General features: G+C 37.9%; 1 protein-coding gene across 2 annotated transcripts in view; it reads right to left on the bottom strand.

The window, feature by feature from the left end:
- Window positions 1-322: 322 nt before the first annotated feature.
- ENPEP (glutamyl aminopeptidase) overlaps window positions 323-12,643 on the bottom strand; it is an 89,465-nt gene continuing 77,144 nt past the window's right edge. For both annotated transcript variants that reach the window (XM_053566197.1, XM_053566228.1), the window contains exons 19-20: window positions 2,235-2,313; window positions 323-1,119 (exon numbers count right to left, since the gene is read on the bottom strand). In XM_053566197.1, coding sequence (XP_053422172.1) covers window positions 967-1,119; window positions 2,235-2,313 — 232 coding nt within the window. In that variant the 3' untranslated portion in view covers window positions 323-966. The remainder of the gene's footprint in view (window positions 1,120-2,234; window positions 2,314-12,643) is intronic.

Raw genomic sequence — 12,643 nt, 5'->3', positions numbered from 1 at the left:
TTCACACTTAGATTGCTAGGTGAAGTCAAAGCTAAATTCTAATTCCATTTAGTTTTATGGAATGATCTGCCTTCTTTCTTTCCTGAACTGTTTCCAATTATTTAGCTTTCTTCTTCTGAAATCCATGGAGGAGAGTTAAGCACTCTGTTCCCTGTAATTTCAAAGCATATTTGAAGGATCTTTGTGAGGAATGGAGTGAAATGAGAGTGTACCAAGCATGAAAAAGGCCAAGTTCTGAAATCATATTTGTGATGTGCTGAATTATTTGGGGAATGCTGCGGTCATTTTTATTTTAAAGTAAAAATGACACTGGAAAACAGTATTTTTTCAAGGTAATCATTTAGATTTATTCTTAAAAGGAGAGTTCTCTTGTTGATTTTATAAAAGCAAAGGCGATAGTCAGCCATTTCTTTGGCTAATTCATGCAATCCTCAAGTAAAATGTAAGCCTAGGTTACTTTGGTAGGATTTGAAGTGGTAAGACATATGTGAATAAAATGATATTAGGTCTACGTAATTCTCGATAATAAAATAAAGATTAAAATGGTAATATTGGTCCCACAAGTACTGGTATTTAAAGTTTAAAAATCAATCAAGTCAGAAGATTAAGTGGTGTTTCTTTGGTACTAAAAATGTAAAGCTAAGACCAAATTGTTCTATTTTCACAGATTTAAGATACAAAGAATGATATTTAAAGACATTAAAATAACTATTAAATTCTCTTCAGCTTGTAAAGAATCTCCTATGAAGCACACTTAGAAGAAATCCCTGAGTATATTAAACGCTCTTGTATGTTCCTTCATAAACAAAGAGGAACAACCGGAAAGCTTTGCCAGGCTCAGAAACACAGTACTCAATAGAAGGGCTGTTTATAAGGCTCCCTCCATAGCGCTTGCAGATTAGGTCACCAGATGCTTAATAGGAGAAACAACAGATTGACAGATTTAAACTATGACATCTGAACACTTTAGCCATTCTTAGATAAATCAAAAAACCATTCTCTTATGGTGTCCCTGTTTTGTTTTAGCCACTCAATGTTGTTTGTCACTGTTTCCAGCACTTGTGCCCTAGGTGTTTCTCCTGCTCCAGCTTCTGGATATTTTGCGAAAAAGCTCTCCATCTACAAAAGAGAGAGAAATAATTAGGAAAGTCATTTTAAGCCAAACTGTTCTTCAGGAATTTCATTGACAAACTGAATTTGTTTCCTTCTTACCTGGAAATTCAGTATCACTGCCCAACCCGGAGTTACACCTCTTGGTGCCGCGTTCAGACTGAGCTCATCTCTTAGAAGAAATCATTCCCCCTTTCAGACCCCCCGCAATAGGTCAAGCCAAAATACGGTGGGGAAGGAGGGCAGCCTGTCAGTGGCTGGCATGCCCATTTTAGTTTCTGTGAATTCCCCAAAGTATTCCCCAGAAAATCTGGCCTATGGAAGCAAGGTTTTGCTTAACGAATGCACTCCAGGAGTCCAGAGTATTTTAACACACTTTCAGTTTGCTTACTAAGGGCTCATAAAAAAAAAAAAACTCTACTAAACTTGGTTCCATCCCTCCCTCTGACATTCAAAAGCCTCCTCCAAACTCAATCATACCATTATTTGCTATGCAAAAATAAAAATTAATTTGTTTTTTTAACATATGGAAGACTTTCAGCATTTCAATATTTAACACACAGGTAGTAAAACTTCATACGATCCCTATTTGTTCAAAAGTAATAGACATGTCCCCCTACCTTCCAAGAATTGAAATAGTCCAAATCTGAAAGATATGTGATTAATTTCAAAATTCCCAAATTATGACTGTTAGTGGAATCAAATTTTGACAAACTTATTCCAGAGTTACAGTTATCAGGAAAGGAGGGACATTCTGCCCACGTCTTGGTAAACTAAACAGTCTCATGGCCACCTCAGCCTCCCAAGGCCTCACCTTAATCAGCTTTTAAACTTTGTTTCTTGGTCATTTGAAAATTTTTTCAGTTTAGAAAAAAAAGAAATAGGTGTACATTTTATAGACACAAAAAATATTTCTTACTTTACTATATATATTTATCAAGATAAATATATCAAAACATCACGTTTTACGCCTTAGATATATACAATTGAAAAACAGACAAAAGAAAAAGGATTATTTCATTCTCATTGTCTTTGTGATTTGAATGGAGGTAATATATCTATTTGGAAAACGAAGTTGAATTCTGTTCCTTTTTAGACAAATGTAGAGAAATTTATCTTTATACCTGCCAAAGTTGAAGTTCAGTGTTGAACGGCTCCGCTATTGTGACAATTCGGCCTAGGTTTCTGTCATTGATTGTGTATCTGAAGAGAAATTTAGAAGAGAAAAGGGAAGTAAAAGTGGCAGAACTTTAAATCTTTTCTCTAAATGGAGAAATTTCCTTTTCATTTTGTGGATTTTTTAAAAAGTAATTTTCAAAGTAAGCAAAACAATAAGAAACTCAGTTAACTTAAAATAATTCCATTATGGAGAAATTCTCAGTAAATTCTCTACTTCTTTTTATAGACAAGTTTACATTCACAACACTTTCTCAAATATGGTAGACTGCTTATTCCCAGTTTGTTCTTTTTTCCTGCACACATGAGCATACAGCTAGCAACCATTGTCTCTTAGCCTTTCTTATAGCTGGGTGTAGAGATACGGCCTAATTCTCATCAATAGACTCTGAGCACAAATCAGTCTTTTTTATAGCTGGGTGTAGAGATGTGACCTAATTCTCGTTAACAGACTATGAGCACAATAAATTCCACATTGGTTTCCTTGATTAAATAAAGAGAAATTGCTTGCCTTTGAGTTTTTTGTTTGTGTTGTTCTCCCAAGCCGAAACATGTACATACCAGTGATTTAGCTTCAACCACACAGATAGGATCATGGTCTAGCCTCATAAAGCAGAACCAACCTATCAACTTGGACTGCTCACTTCAAGAGTCTAACCTGGGTGAAAAATAATTAGCCACACATACTTCTGTTATGCTGTAACAGAAACATAGGAATATCCTGAGTTTCTGTTACAATATAACAGAAAGAGGACAGTGGTGTCTGTGATAAAAGTGGGCATTGGACCCAGGACTGAAGAAACAGTTCTAGTACCATTATCCTAATTAAAACTCTATAAATCTTCCTGCTGGTACAGAAATTTGAAGGCATAGGCTATTTATTATGCTTTCCAAAAGCTTTCTTACATTTTGGAGATTATGATCTATATCAGGCTAAGAAAGACAACTATAACTAAGCACCAAGACAGAATTTCAGAATTTCGATTTTATTCTTTTTGTATTTTTTCTCTTCAAGAGCAAGAATCAGAAGTTTCTTATAGATCATAATACAAATGGTTGTGATAGGGGTAAAAATCTCATCATAACGAATCACAGTGCAAGAAAAACAACCACAAAGTTATATATAAATTTTAGACCACTGGAATGTTGGGGAAGGACACAGAAAATATATCTCTGTACAAAGAAGTAAAAATTGTACATTTAAAAATTATCTCATAGCAAAAACAGAAACCATTACAATAAAAACTAGTATAATTCGTTTTATACAAATTTAGAATTTTATACTAAAAACAACCTATCATAAACCAAAGTCAAACTAACTGGAAAAAAGTCAAACTAACGTGCATGATAAAGAGCAAATATTTTTACTGTACAAAGAACTCTCACAAAACAGTAAGAGGAGAAAATGCCACGATGAATTTAGCAAAGGAATGAGAATGTACCAACGGGAAAAAGATGAAATGTTCCAGCAATCAACATCAGTCTTCAGTACTGGGTCCAATGCCCACTTTTATCACAGACACCACTAAATTTAAATTCACCATATTTTTCATCCCTAATGTCATTGGTCATTATGTGAAATGTGACTCTGAGGCACCAGGTAAACCCTGTCCGTAAATGTGTACACTTCCTTTTCTCTGACCTACTTCCTGTATCTTCCCAATCTTTCAAATCCTTCCACCTGGCCCCCAGAACTGTCACTTCACGGGAACAATACTTCTCACTTACAGCATGTTTACTATCCCACGTCCTCTGTAACATCAGGGCATGAAATGGGCTTGGTATGTTCATGCTCCCCATTGCTGCTTCCACAACATTATTCCTTCGCTCTCTTTAAAACCCTCTGCTTCAGGCTCAGCGCCTGTAGCTCAGCGGCTGAGGTGCCAGCCACATACACAGGCAGGCAGGTTCGAATCTAGCCTGGGCCTGCCAAACAACAATGACAAGTACAACAAAAAACTAGCCAGGCGTTGTGGCAGATGCCTGTAGTCTCAGCTACTCAGAAGGCTGAGGCAAGAGAATCACTTAAGCCCAAGAGTTTGAGGTTGCTGTGAGCTGTGATGTCACAGCACTCTACCCAGGGCGACAGCTTGAGATTCTGTCTCAAAAAAAAACAACCCTCTGCTTCGTCAGGTTATTCGCTCTCATTTATGATACACTTTGGCACCTGACTCCTGGTCTTTCTTTCCACTCCAAGCCATGCCATCATCTTGGAAGAGCTCAAAGTCCACACAGATGATCAATATAGCATCTTAGCTGCTTAGTTGCTTGACTTTATTCCCAATGATATTCTTTTCACTTGACCTCAGCCATGCCTGTGATGGCATGCTTGTGATACCTTGAAATTACCCATAAGTAATAGGCCTCTAAAATTATGAATTTATAAATGCTCTATGACATAATATACCTTTCCTTCAGTTCCCACTATGACCATACATTGACTCTACCTAGTTTCCATCCAATTCAGTGTCCCTAACCTTACTATCTCCTAGACCACCAGCTAGATTGGTAGAATCTAGTTTAGATTCTTGGCCTGCCATTTTAAGTAGCATTTTTGCCTAAGCTTAAACTTTTGTGTATTTTAATAATTTATGTCGAGGAGAGGCGGAGCAAGATGGCAGCCGAGTAACAGCTTCCTTGCATCTGGGCACCGTGAGTCTGGGGAGATAGGAATCCAGGCGTCTCTGGCTGGTGGGAACTGCCTATCATCACTCCTATGAGGATACAGGGAGTCAGCGAGAGACTTCTGGACCCCAAGAGGAGGACTAAATCCGTGGAAAACCGGCAAGTGGTCACGTGTGTTCAATCCGTCTAAACCTGCCCACAACTGTAAGTTCAGTAGCAGCGAGACTGCAAACCAGAAAGGCCTTACCTGTGAACTGTTTTGATGTCCTTGGACTTGGCACTGAGTTGAACTGCCTTGGGGAAGGCCTGAGCGGGAGTGAGAGAACTTGGGCCGTTGTCTAGGGCCCCAGTCTGAGCCGCTGAGCCAGACGGAGCTAATAGTGTTTGGCGGTGGGTCACACGGATCCATTGTCAGCGATCTGCCCCGGCAAGCTCCGCCCTCAGGGTCGCAGAGCTAGAAACGGGTGGGAGCTGGTAACCCAGCAACCAAGTAGCCTAAGGGTGGGGTCCGAGCCGCCTTGCAGCCCTAACCCTCAGGGGCAGAGTGAGACCGGTTTTGGCACACTGAGTAAGTGGATAGCCACTTCAGCAGCGATTCCAGCAAGAAAGCTGGGAAAGCTTCTGCTCAACAAGTTTACAAGTTCGAAGTGCCTTTTAAGTAGGCTGAAGAGAGATTCAGGGTGTCTACCTGCTGGGGTTTGAGTAATCAGCAGCCTCCAGTCGTATCTGAACTGTGACTAACATCTCATACCCCAGAAGACCACGTGTTGCCCAGACAATATTCAATAACATATACAAACTGCTTTGTTTTTGGTTGTGTATTTTTTATTTTTTTTTATTTTTTTTTCTTTCTTTTTTTGCTTGGTTGTTTTTTTTGTTTGTTTATTTTGACGTTGCTGATATTCTTTTGTTTTTTTAATTTCAATCTTTTCCACACAGATCCCTTTTTCTTTCTCAATTTTCCTAGTTTAATTATAATTTCCCATTGCTGCCTTTTTTAATAACTTCAACTTCATTTTTGCTAGTGTTTCTACCGATATAATTTGGTTTTTCACCCAATTTTATCCCTGTAAAGTTTTCTGTTTGCTTCTTTTGGTTTGATTTATAGCATTTTTGTCTTTCCTCTCTACTTGGTGGAGGTGGGGTACTGTGTCTGATCAAGTTAGCAAAGAGCTGCTGACCTCAAGGGAACCACGCAACTGGGCACCCCCAGAAGGTGGGGTTTTTTAAGGTTGTGTCAAAGTACCCTACTGTACACCTATATTGCCCTGTCTCCCTCTTTCTGTGCCTCTCTTCTTTTTGTCAATATTCCTTATACCCACCCCCTCTCCTTTCTCTATCTTTCTTTTTTTCTTATCACTCGGTCCTCCTTTCTTTCATCCCCTTTTTTTTTGCTCTTCAACCTTCTCACCCTTCTGGTCCTGTAACCTTTAGTCCACAGGCACAAGAACTTAAAGAGCAAGAGGAAGTGAAAGGAAAATTAGGGCAAGCAAACAGATAAAAGAAATCACTCATGAGGAAGAATCAGCAGAAAACTCCAGGCAACATGAAGAACCAGTCTAGAACAACCCCACCAAGGGACCATGAGGTAGCTACTGCGCAGATGATTCCACCAGTATAGAAATGTTAGGAATGACAGAAAGGGAATTTAGAATACACATGTTGAAAACAATGAAAGAAATGATGGAAACAATGAAGGAAATTGCTAATAAAGTGGAAAATAACCAAAAGGAAATCCAAAAACAGAATCAAATAAGAGATGAACGATATGAAGAATATAAAAAGGATATAGCAGACCTGAAGGAACTGAAACAGTCAATTAGGGAACTTAAAGATGCAATGGAAAGTATCAGCAACAGGTTAGACCATGCAGAAGAAAGAATTTCAGAGGTAGAAGACAAAGTTCTTGAGATAACTCAGACAGTAAAAGAGGCAGAAAAGAAGAGAGAGAAAGCAGAACGTTCACTGTCAGAATTATGGGACTTTATGAAGCGTTCCAACATACGAGTTATAGGAATTCCAGAAGGGGAAGAAGAATGCCCCAGAGGAATGGAAGCCATACTAGAGAATATTATAAAAGAAAATTTCCCAAACATCACCAAAGATTCTGACACACTGCTTTCAGAGGGATATCGGACCCCAGGTCGCCTCAACTCTAACCGAGCTTCTCCAAGACACATTGTGATGAACCTGTCCAAAGTCAAGATAAAAGAAAAGATTCTCCAAGCTGCCAGGAGTAAGCGCCAGTTGACCTACAGGGGCAAATCCATCAGAGTGACCACAGACTTCTCTAATGAAACTTTCCAAGCAAGAAGACAATGGTCATCTACCTTTAATCTACTTAAACAGAACAATTTTCAGCCCAGAATTCTGTACCCTGCTAAGCTAAGCTTCAAAATTGACGGAGAAATCAAATCATTTACGGATATACAAACATTGAGGAAATTCGCCACAACAAGACCAGCTCTACAGGAAATACTTCAACCTGTTCTGCACACTGACCACCACAATGGATCAGCAGCAAAGTAAGAACTCAGAAATCAAAGGACAGAACCTAACCTCCACACTGATGCAAAAGATAAAACTAAGCAATGGACTCTCACCAAATAAGACGAATAGAATACTACCACACTTATCCATTATCTCAATAAATGTTAATGGCTTGAATTCCCCACTGAAGAGACATAGACTGGCTGACTGGATTAAAAAACACAAGCCATCCATTTGCTGTCTGCAAGAAACACACCTGGCTTCAAAAGACAAATTAAAGCTCCGAGTCAAGGGTTGGAAGACAATTTTTCAGGCAAATGGAATTCGGAAGAAAAGAGGAGTTGCAATCTTATTTTCAGATACATGTGGATTTAAAGCAACTAAAGTCAAAAAAGACAAAGATGGTCACTTTATATTGGTCAAGGGAAAACTACAACAAGAAGACATTTCAATTCTAAATATTTATGCACCCAATTTAAATGCTCCCAGATTCTTGAAGCAGACCTTACTCAGTCTGAGCAATATGATATCTGATAATACCATCATAACAGGGGACTTTAACACACCTCTTACAGAGCTGGACAGATCCTCTAAACAGAAATTAAACAAAGATGTAAGAGATTTAAATGAGACCCTAGACCAACTATGCTTGATAGACGTATATAGAACACTCCACCCCAAAGATAAAGAATATACATTCTTCTCATCACCCCATGGAACATTCTCCAAAATTGATCATATCCTGGGACACAAAACAAATATCAACAGAATCAAAAGAATTGAAATTTTACCTTGTATCTTTTCAGACCATAAGGCACTAAAGATGGAACTCAACTCTAACAAAAATGCTCAACCCCACCCAAAGGCATGGAAATTAAACAATCTTCTGTTGAATAACAGATGGGTGAAGGAAGAAATAAAACAGGAAATCATTAACTTCCTTGAGCATAACAACAATGAAGACACAAGCTACCAAAACCTGTGGGATACTGCAAAAGCAGTTTTGAGAGGAAAATTCATCGCTTTAGATGCCTACATTTGAAAAACAGAAAGAGAGCACATCAACAATCTCACAAGAGATCTTATGGAATTGGAAAAAGAAGAACAATCTAAGCCTAAACCCAGTAGAAGAAAAGAAATATCCAAAATCAAATCAGAGATCAATGAAATTGAAAACAAAAGAATCATTCAGAAAATTAATGAAACAAGGAGTTGGTTTTTTGAAAAAATAAATAAAATAGATAAACCATTGGCCAGACTAACTAGAAATAGAAAAGTAAAATCTCTAGTAACCTCAATCAGAAACGATAAAGGGGAAATAACAACTGATCCCACAGAGATACAAGAGATCATCTCTGAATACTACCAGAAACTCTATGCCCAGAAATTTGACAATGTGAAGGAAATGGATCAATATTTGGAATCACACCCTCTCCCTAGACTTAGCCAGGAAGAAATAGACCTCCTGAACAGACCAATTTCAAGCACTGAGATCAAAGAAACAATAAAAAATCTTCCAACCAAAAAATGCCCTGGTCCAGATGGCTTCACTCCAGAATTCTATCAAACCTTCAAGGAAGAGCTTATTCCTGTACTGCAGAAATTATTCCAAAAAATTGAGGAAGAAGGAATCTTCCCCAACACATTCTATGAAGCAAACATCACCCTGATACCAAAACCAGGAAAAGACCCAAGCAAAAAGGAGAATTTCAGACCAATCTCACTCATTAATATAGATGCAAAAATTCTCAACAAAATCCTAGCCAATAGATTACAGCTTATCATCAAAAAAGTCATTCATCATGATCAAGTAGGCTTCATCCCAGGGATGCAAGGCTGGTTTAACATACGCAAGTCCATAAACGTTATCCACCATATTAACAGAGGCAAAAATAAAGATCACATGATCCTCTCAATAGATGCAGAAAAAGCATTTGATAAAATCCAGCATCCTTTTCTAATTAGAACACTGAAGAGTATAGGCATAGGTGGCACATTTCTAAAACTGATTGAAGCTATCTATGACAAACCCACAGCCAATATTTTACTGAATGGAGTAAAACTGAAAGCTTTTCCTCTTAGAACTGGAACCAGACAAGGTTGTCCTCTGTCACCTTTACTATTCAACGTAGTGCTGGAAGTTCTAGCCAATACAATTAGGCAAGACAAGGAAATAAAGGGAATCCAAATGGGAGCAGAAGAGGTCAAACTCTCCCTCTTTGCTGACGACATGATCTTATACTTAGAGAACCCCAAAGAGTCAACCACAAGACTCCTAGAAGTCATCAAAAAATACAGTAATGTTTCAGGATATAAAATCAATGTCCACAAGTCAGTAGCCTTTGTATACACCAATAAGAGTCAAGATGAGAAGCTAATTAAGGACACAACTCCCTTCACCATAGTTTCAAAGAAAATGAAATACCTAGGAATATACCTAACGAAGGAGGTGAAGGACCTCTATAAAGAAAACTATGAAATCCTCAGAAAGGAAATAGCAGAGGATATTAACAAATGGAAGAACATACCATGCTCATGGATGGGAAGAATCAACATTGTTAAAATGTCTATACTTCCCAAAGCAATCTACCTATTCAATGCCATTCCTATCAAAGTACCTACATCGTACTTTCAAGATTTGGAAAAAATGATTCTGCGTTTTGTATGGAACCGGAAAAAACCCCATATAGCTAAGGCAGTTCTTAGTAACAAAAATAAAGCTGGGGGCATCAGCATACCAGATTTTAGTCTGTACTACAAAGCCATAGTGCTCAAGACAGCATGGTACTGGCACAAAAACAGAGACATAGACACTTGGAATCGAATTGAACACCAAGAAATGAAACTAACATCTTATAACCACCTAATCTTTGATAAACCAAACAAGAACTTACCTTGGGGGAAAGACTCCCTATTCAATAAATGGTGTTGGGAGAACTGGATGTCTACATGTAAAAGACTGAAACTGGACCCACACCTTTCCCCACTCACAAAAATTGATTCAAGATGGATAAAGGACTTAAATTTAAGGCATGAAACAATAAAAATCCTCAAAGAAAGCATAGGAAAAACACTGGAAGATATTGGCCTGGGGGAAGACTTCATGAAGAAGACTGCCATGACAATGGCAACAACAACAAAAATAAACAAATGGGACTTCATTAAACTGAAAAGTTTCTGTACAGCTAAGGAGACAATAACCAAAGCAAAGAGACAACCTACACAATGGGAAAGGATATTTGCATATTTTCAATCAGACAAAAGCTTGATAACCAGGATCTATAGAGAACTCAAATTAATCCACATGAAAAAAGCCAACAATCCCTTATATCAATGGGCAAGAGACATGAATAGAACTTTCTCTAAAGACGACAGACGAATGGCTAACAAACACATGAAAAAATGTTCATCATCTCTATATATTAGAGAAATGCAAATCAAAACAACCCTGAGATATCATCTAACCCCAGTGAGAATGGCCCACATCACAAAATCTCAAAACTGCAGATGCTGGCGTGGATGTGGAGAGAAGGGAACACTTTTACACTGCTGGTGGGACTGCAAACTAGTACAACCTTTCTGGAAGGAAGTATGGAGAAACCTCAAAGCACTCAACCTAGACCTCCCATTTGATCCTGCAATCCCATTACTGGGCATCTACCCAGAAGGAAAAAAATCCTTTTATCATAAGGACACTTGTACTAGACTGTTTATTGCAGCTCAATTTACCATTGCCAAAATGTGTAAACAGCCTAAATGCCCACCAACCCAGGAATGGATTAACAAGCTGTGGTATATGTATACCATGGAATACTATTCAGCCATTAAAAAAAATGGAGACTTTGCATCCTTCGTATTAACCTGGATGGAAGTGGAAGACATTATTCTTAGTAAAGCATCACAAAAATGGAGAAGCATGAATCCTATGTACTCAATCTTGATATGAGGACAATTAATGACAATTAAGGTTATGGGGGGGGAAGCAGAAAGAGGGATGGAGGGAGGAGGGTGGGGCCTTAGTGTGTGTCACATTTTATGGGGGCAAGACATGATTGCAAGAGGGACTTTACCTAACAATTGCAATCAGTGTAACTGGCTTATTGTACCCTCAATGAATCCCCAACAATAAAAAAAAAAAAGAAAAATGTCAAAAAAAAAAATAATTTATGTCTAATATACTATAGATGTATTTGTGTGATTCTTTATTCAATATTGGTTTCTATCATCAGACTCTGAGCTTCATGAGGGCAACAAATCAGGTCTATTTCTCTTTACTATTGCCTCTCCAGCGCCAGTCCTAAAGCCTAGCACACAGTAGGTGCTCCACAATATTTACAGGATTAAAGTGTTATAATTTACAATAAGCCAGGTACAGTGGCTCATACCATAAGCCCAGCTACCTGGGAGGCTGAAGTGGGAGGATCATTTGAAGCCAGTTCAGGACTAGCCTGGGCAACATGGAGAGATCCCATCTTTACTAAAAAATTTTAAGAAAAATTAGCCAGGTGCCGTGGTGCATCCGTGTCGTCTTGGCTGCTGTGTTGGTAGGATATTTTGAGCCCAGGAGTTTGAGGCTACAGTGAGCTATGATTGCACCACTGCAGTCCAGACTGAGCAACAGACTGAGACTTCCCTCTCTAAAAAAATAAATAACTAAAAATAAAATCAGATATCAGTTTTCATATATTCAATTAGCAAGGATATTGAAAAATAACAACACTGAATATTGGAAAGGATTATAAATATAGGCAGTTATTAATAAAATGTTTCTGAAAGGCAATTCTGCAACATTTATCAGAAATCCTGAAAATAATCATATCCTTTAATGCACTAATATTACTTTGAGTCTTATTTGTATTCTAAAGAAGTTGTAAAGGACCTTTAAAAAAGAACAAAGAGATTCTATTTCAAAGATGTTGTTTAAAAGACGTGACAAACAGTAGTGGGGGAACAATTCTACCCTCTCACAGGGATCAGCTACATAAACTAAGGTGTACCTACACATTGAAACACTACACTGTGAAGCCATTAAAAATAACATTGAAGATGCACATTTAAAGACATTAAAAGTTACCCACAGTATAGAATTATGTGGAAAAAAGCAAGTTATGAAACATCTATATAATATGATTTTATTTCTGGAAATTAAAAAAATAAACAGCCATTGAAAAATTCAAGGAAAAATAGTAATGTGACAATAAGACTTATTTCCAGTAGGTTGCATTACAGCTATTTTTGCTTA

This window comes from Nycticebus coucang, chromosome 1, assembly GCF_027406575.1.
Source record: "Nycticebus coucang isolate mNycCou1 chromosome 1, mNycCou1.pri, whole genome shotgun sequence".
Lineage (NCBI taxonomy): Eukaryota > Metazoa > Chordata > Mammalia > Primates > Lorisidae > Nycticebus > Nycticebus coucang.
This window is presented reverse-complemented; position numbering and strand designations above follow the sequence as displayed.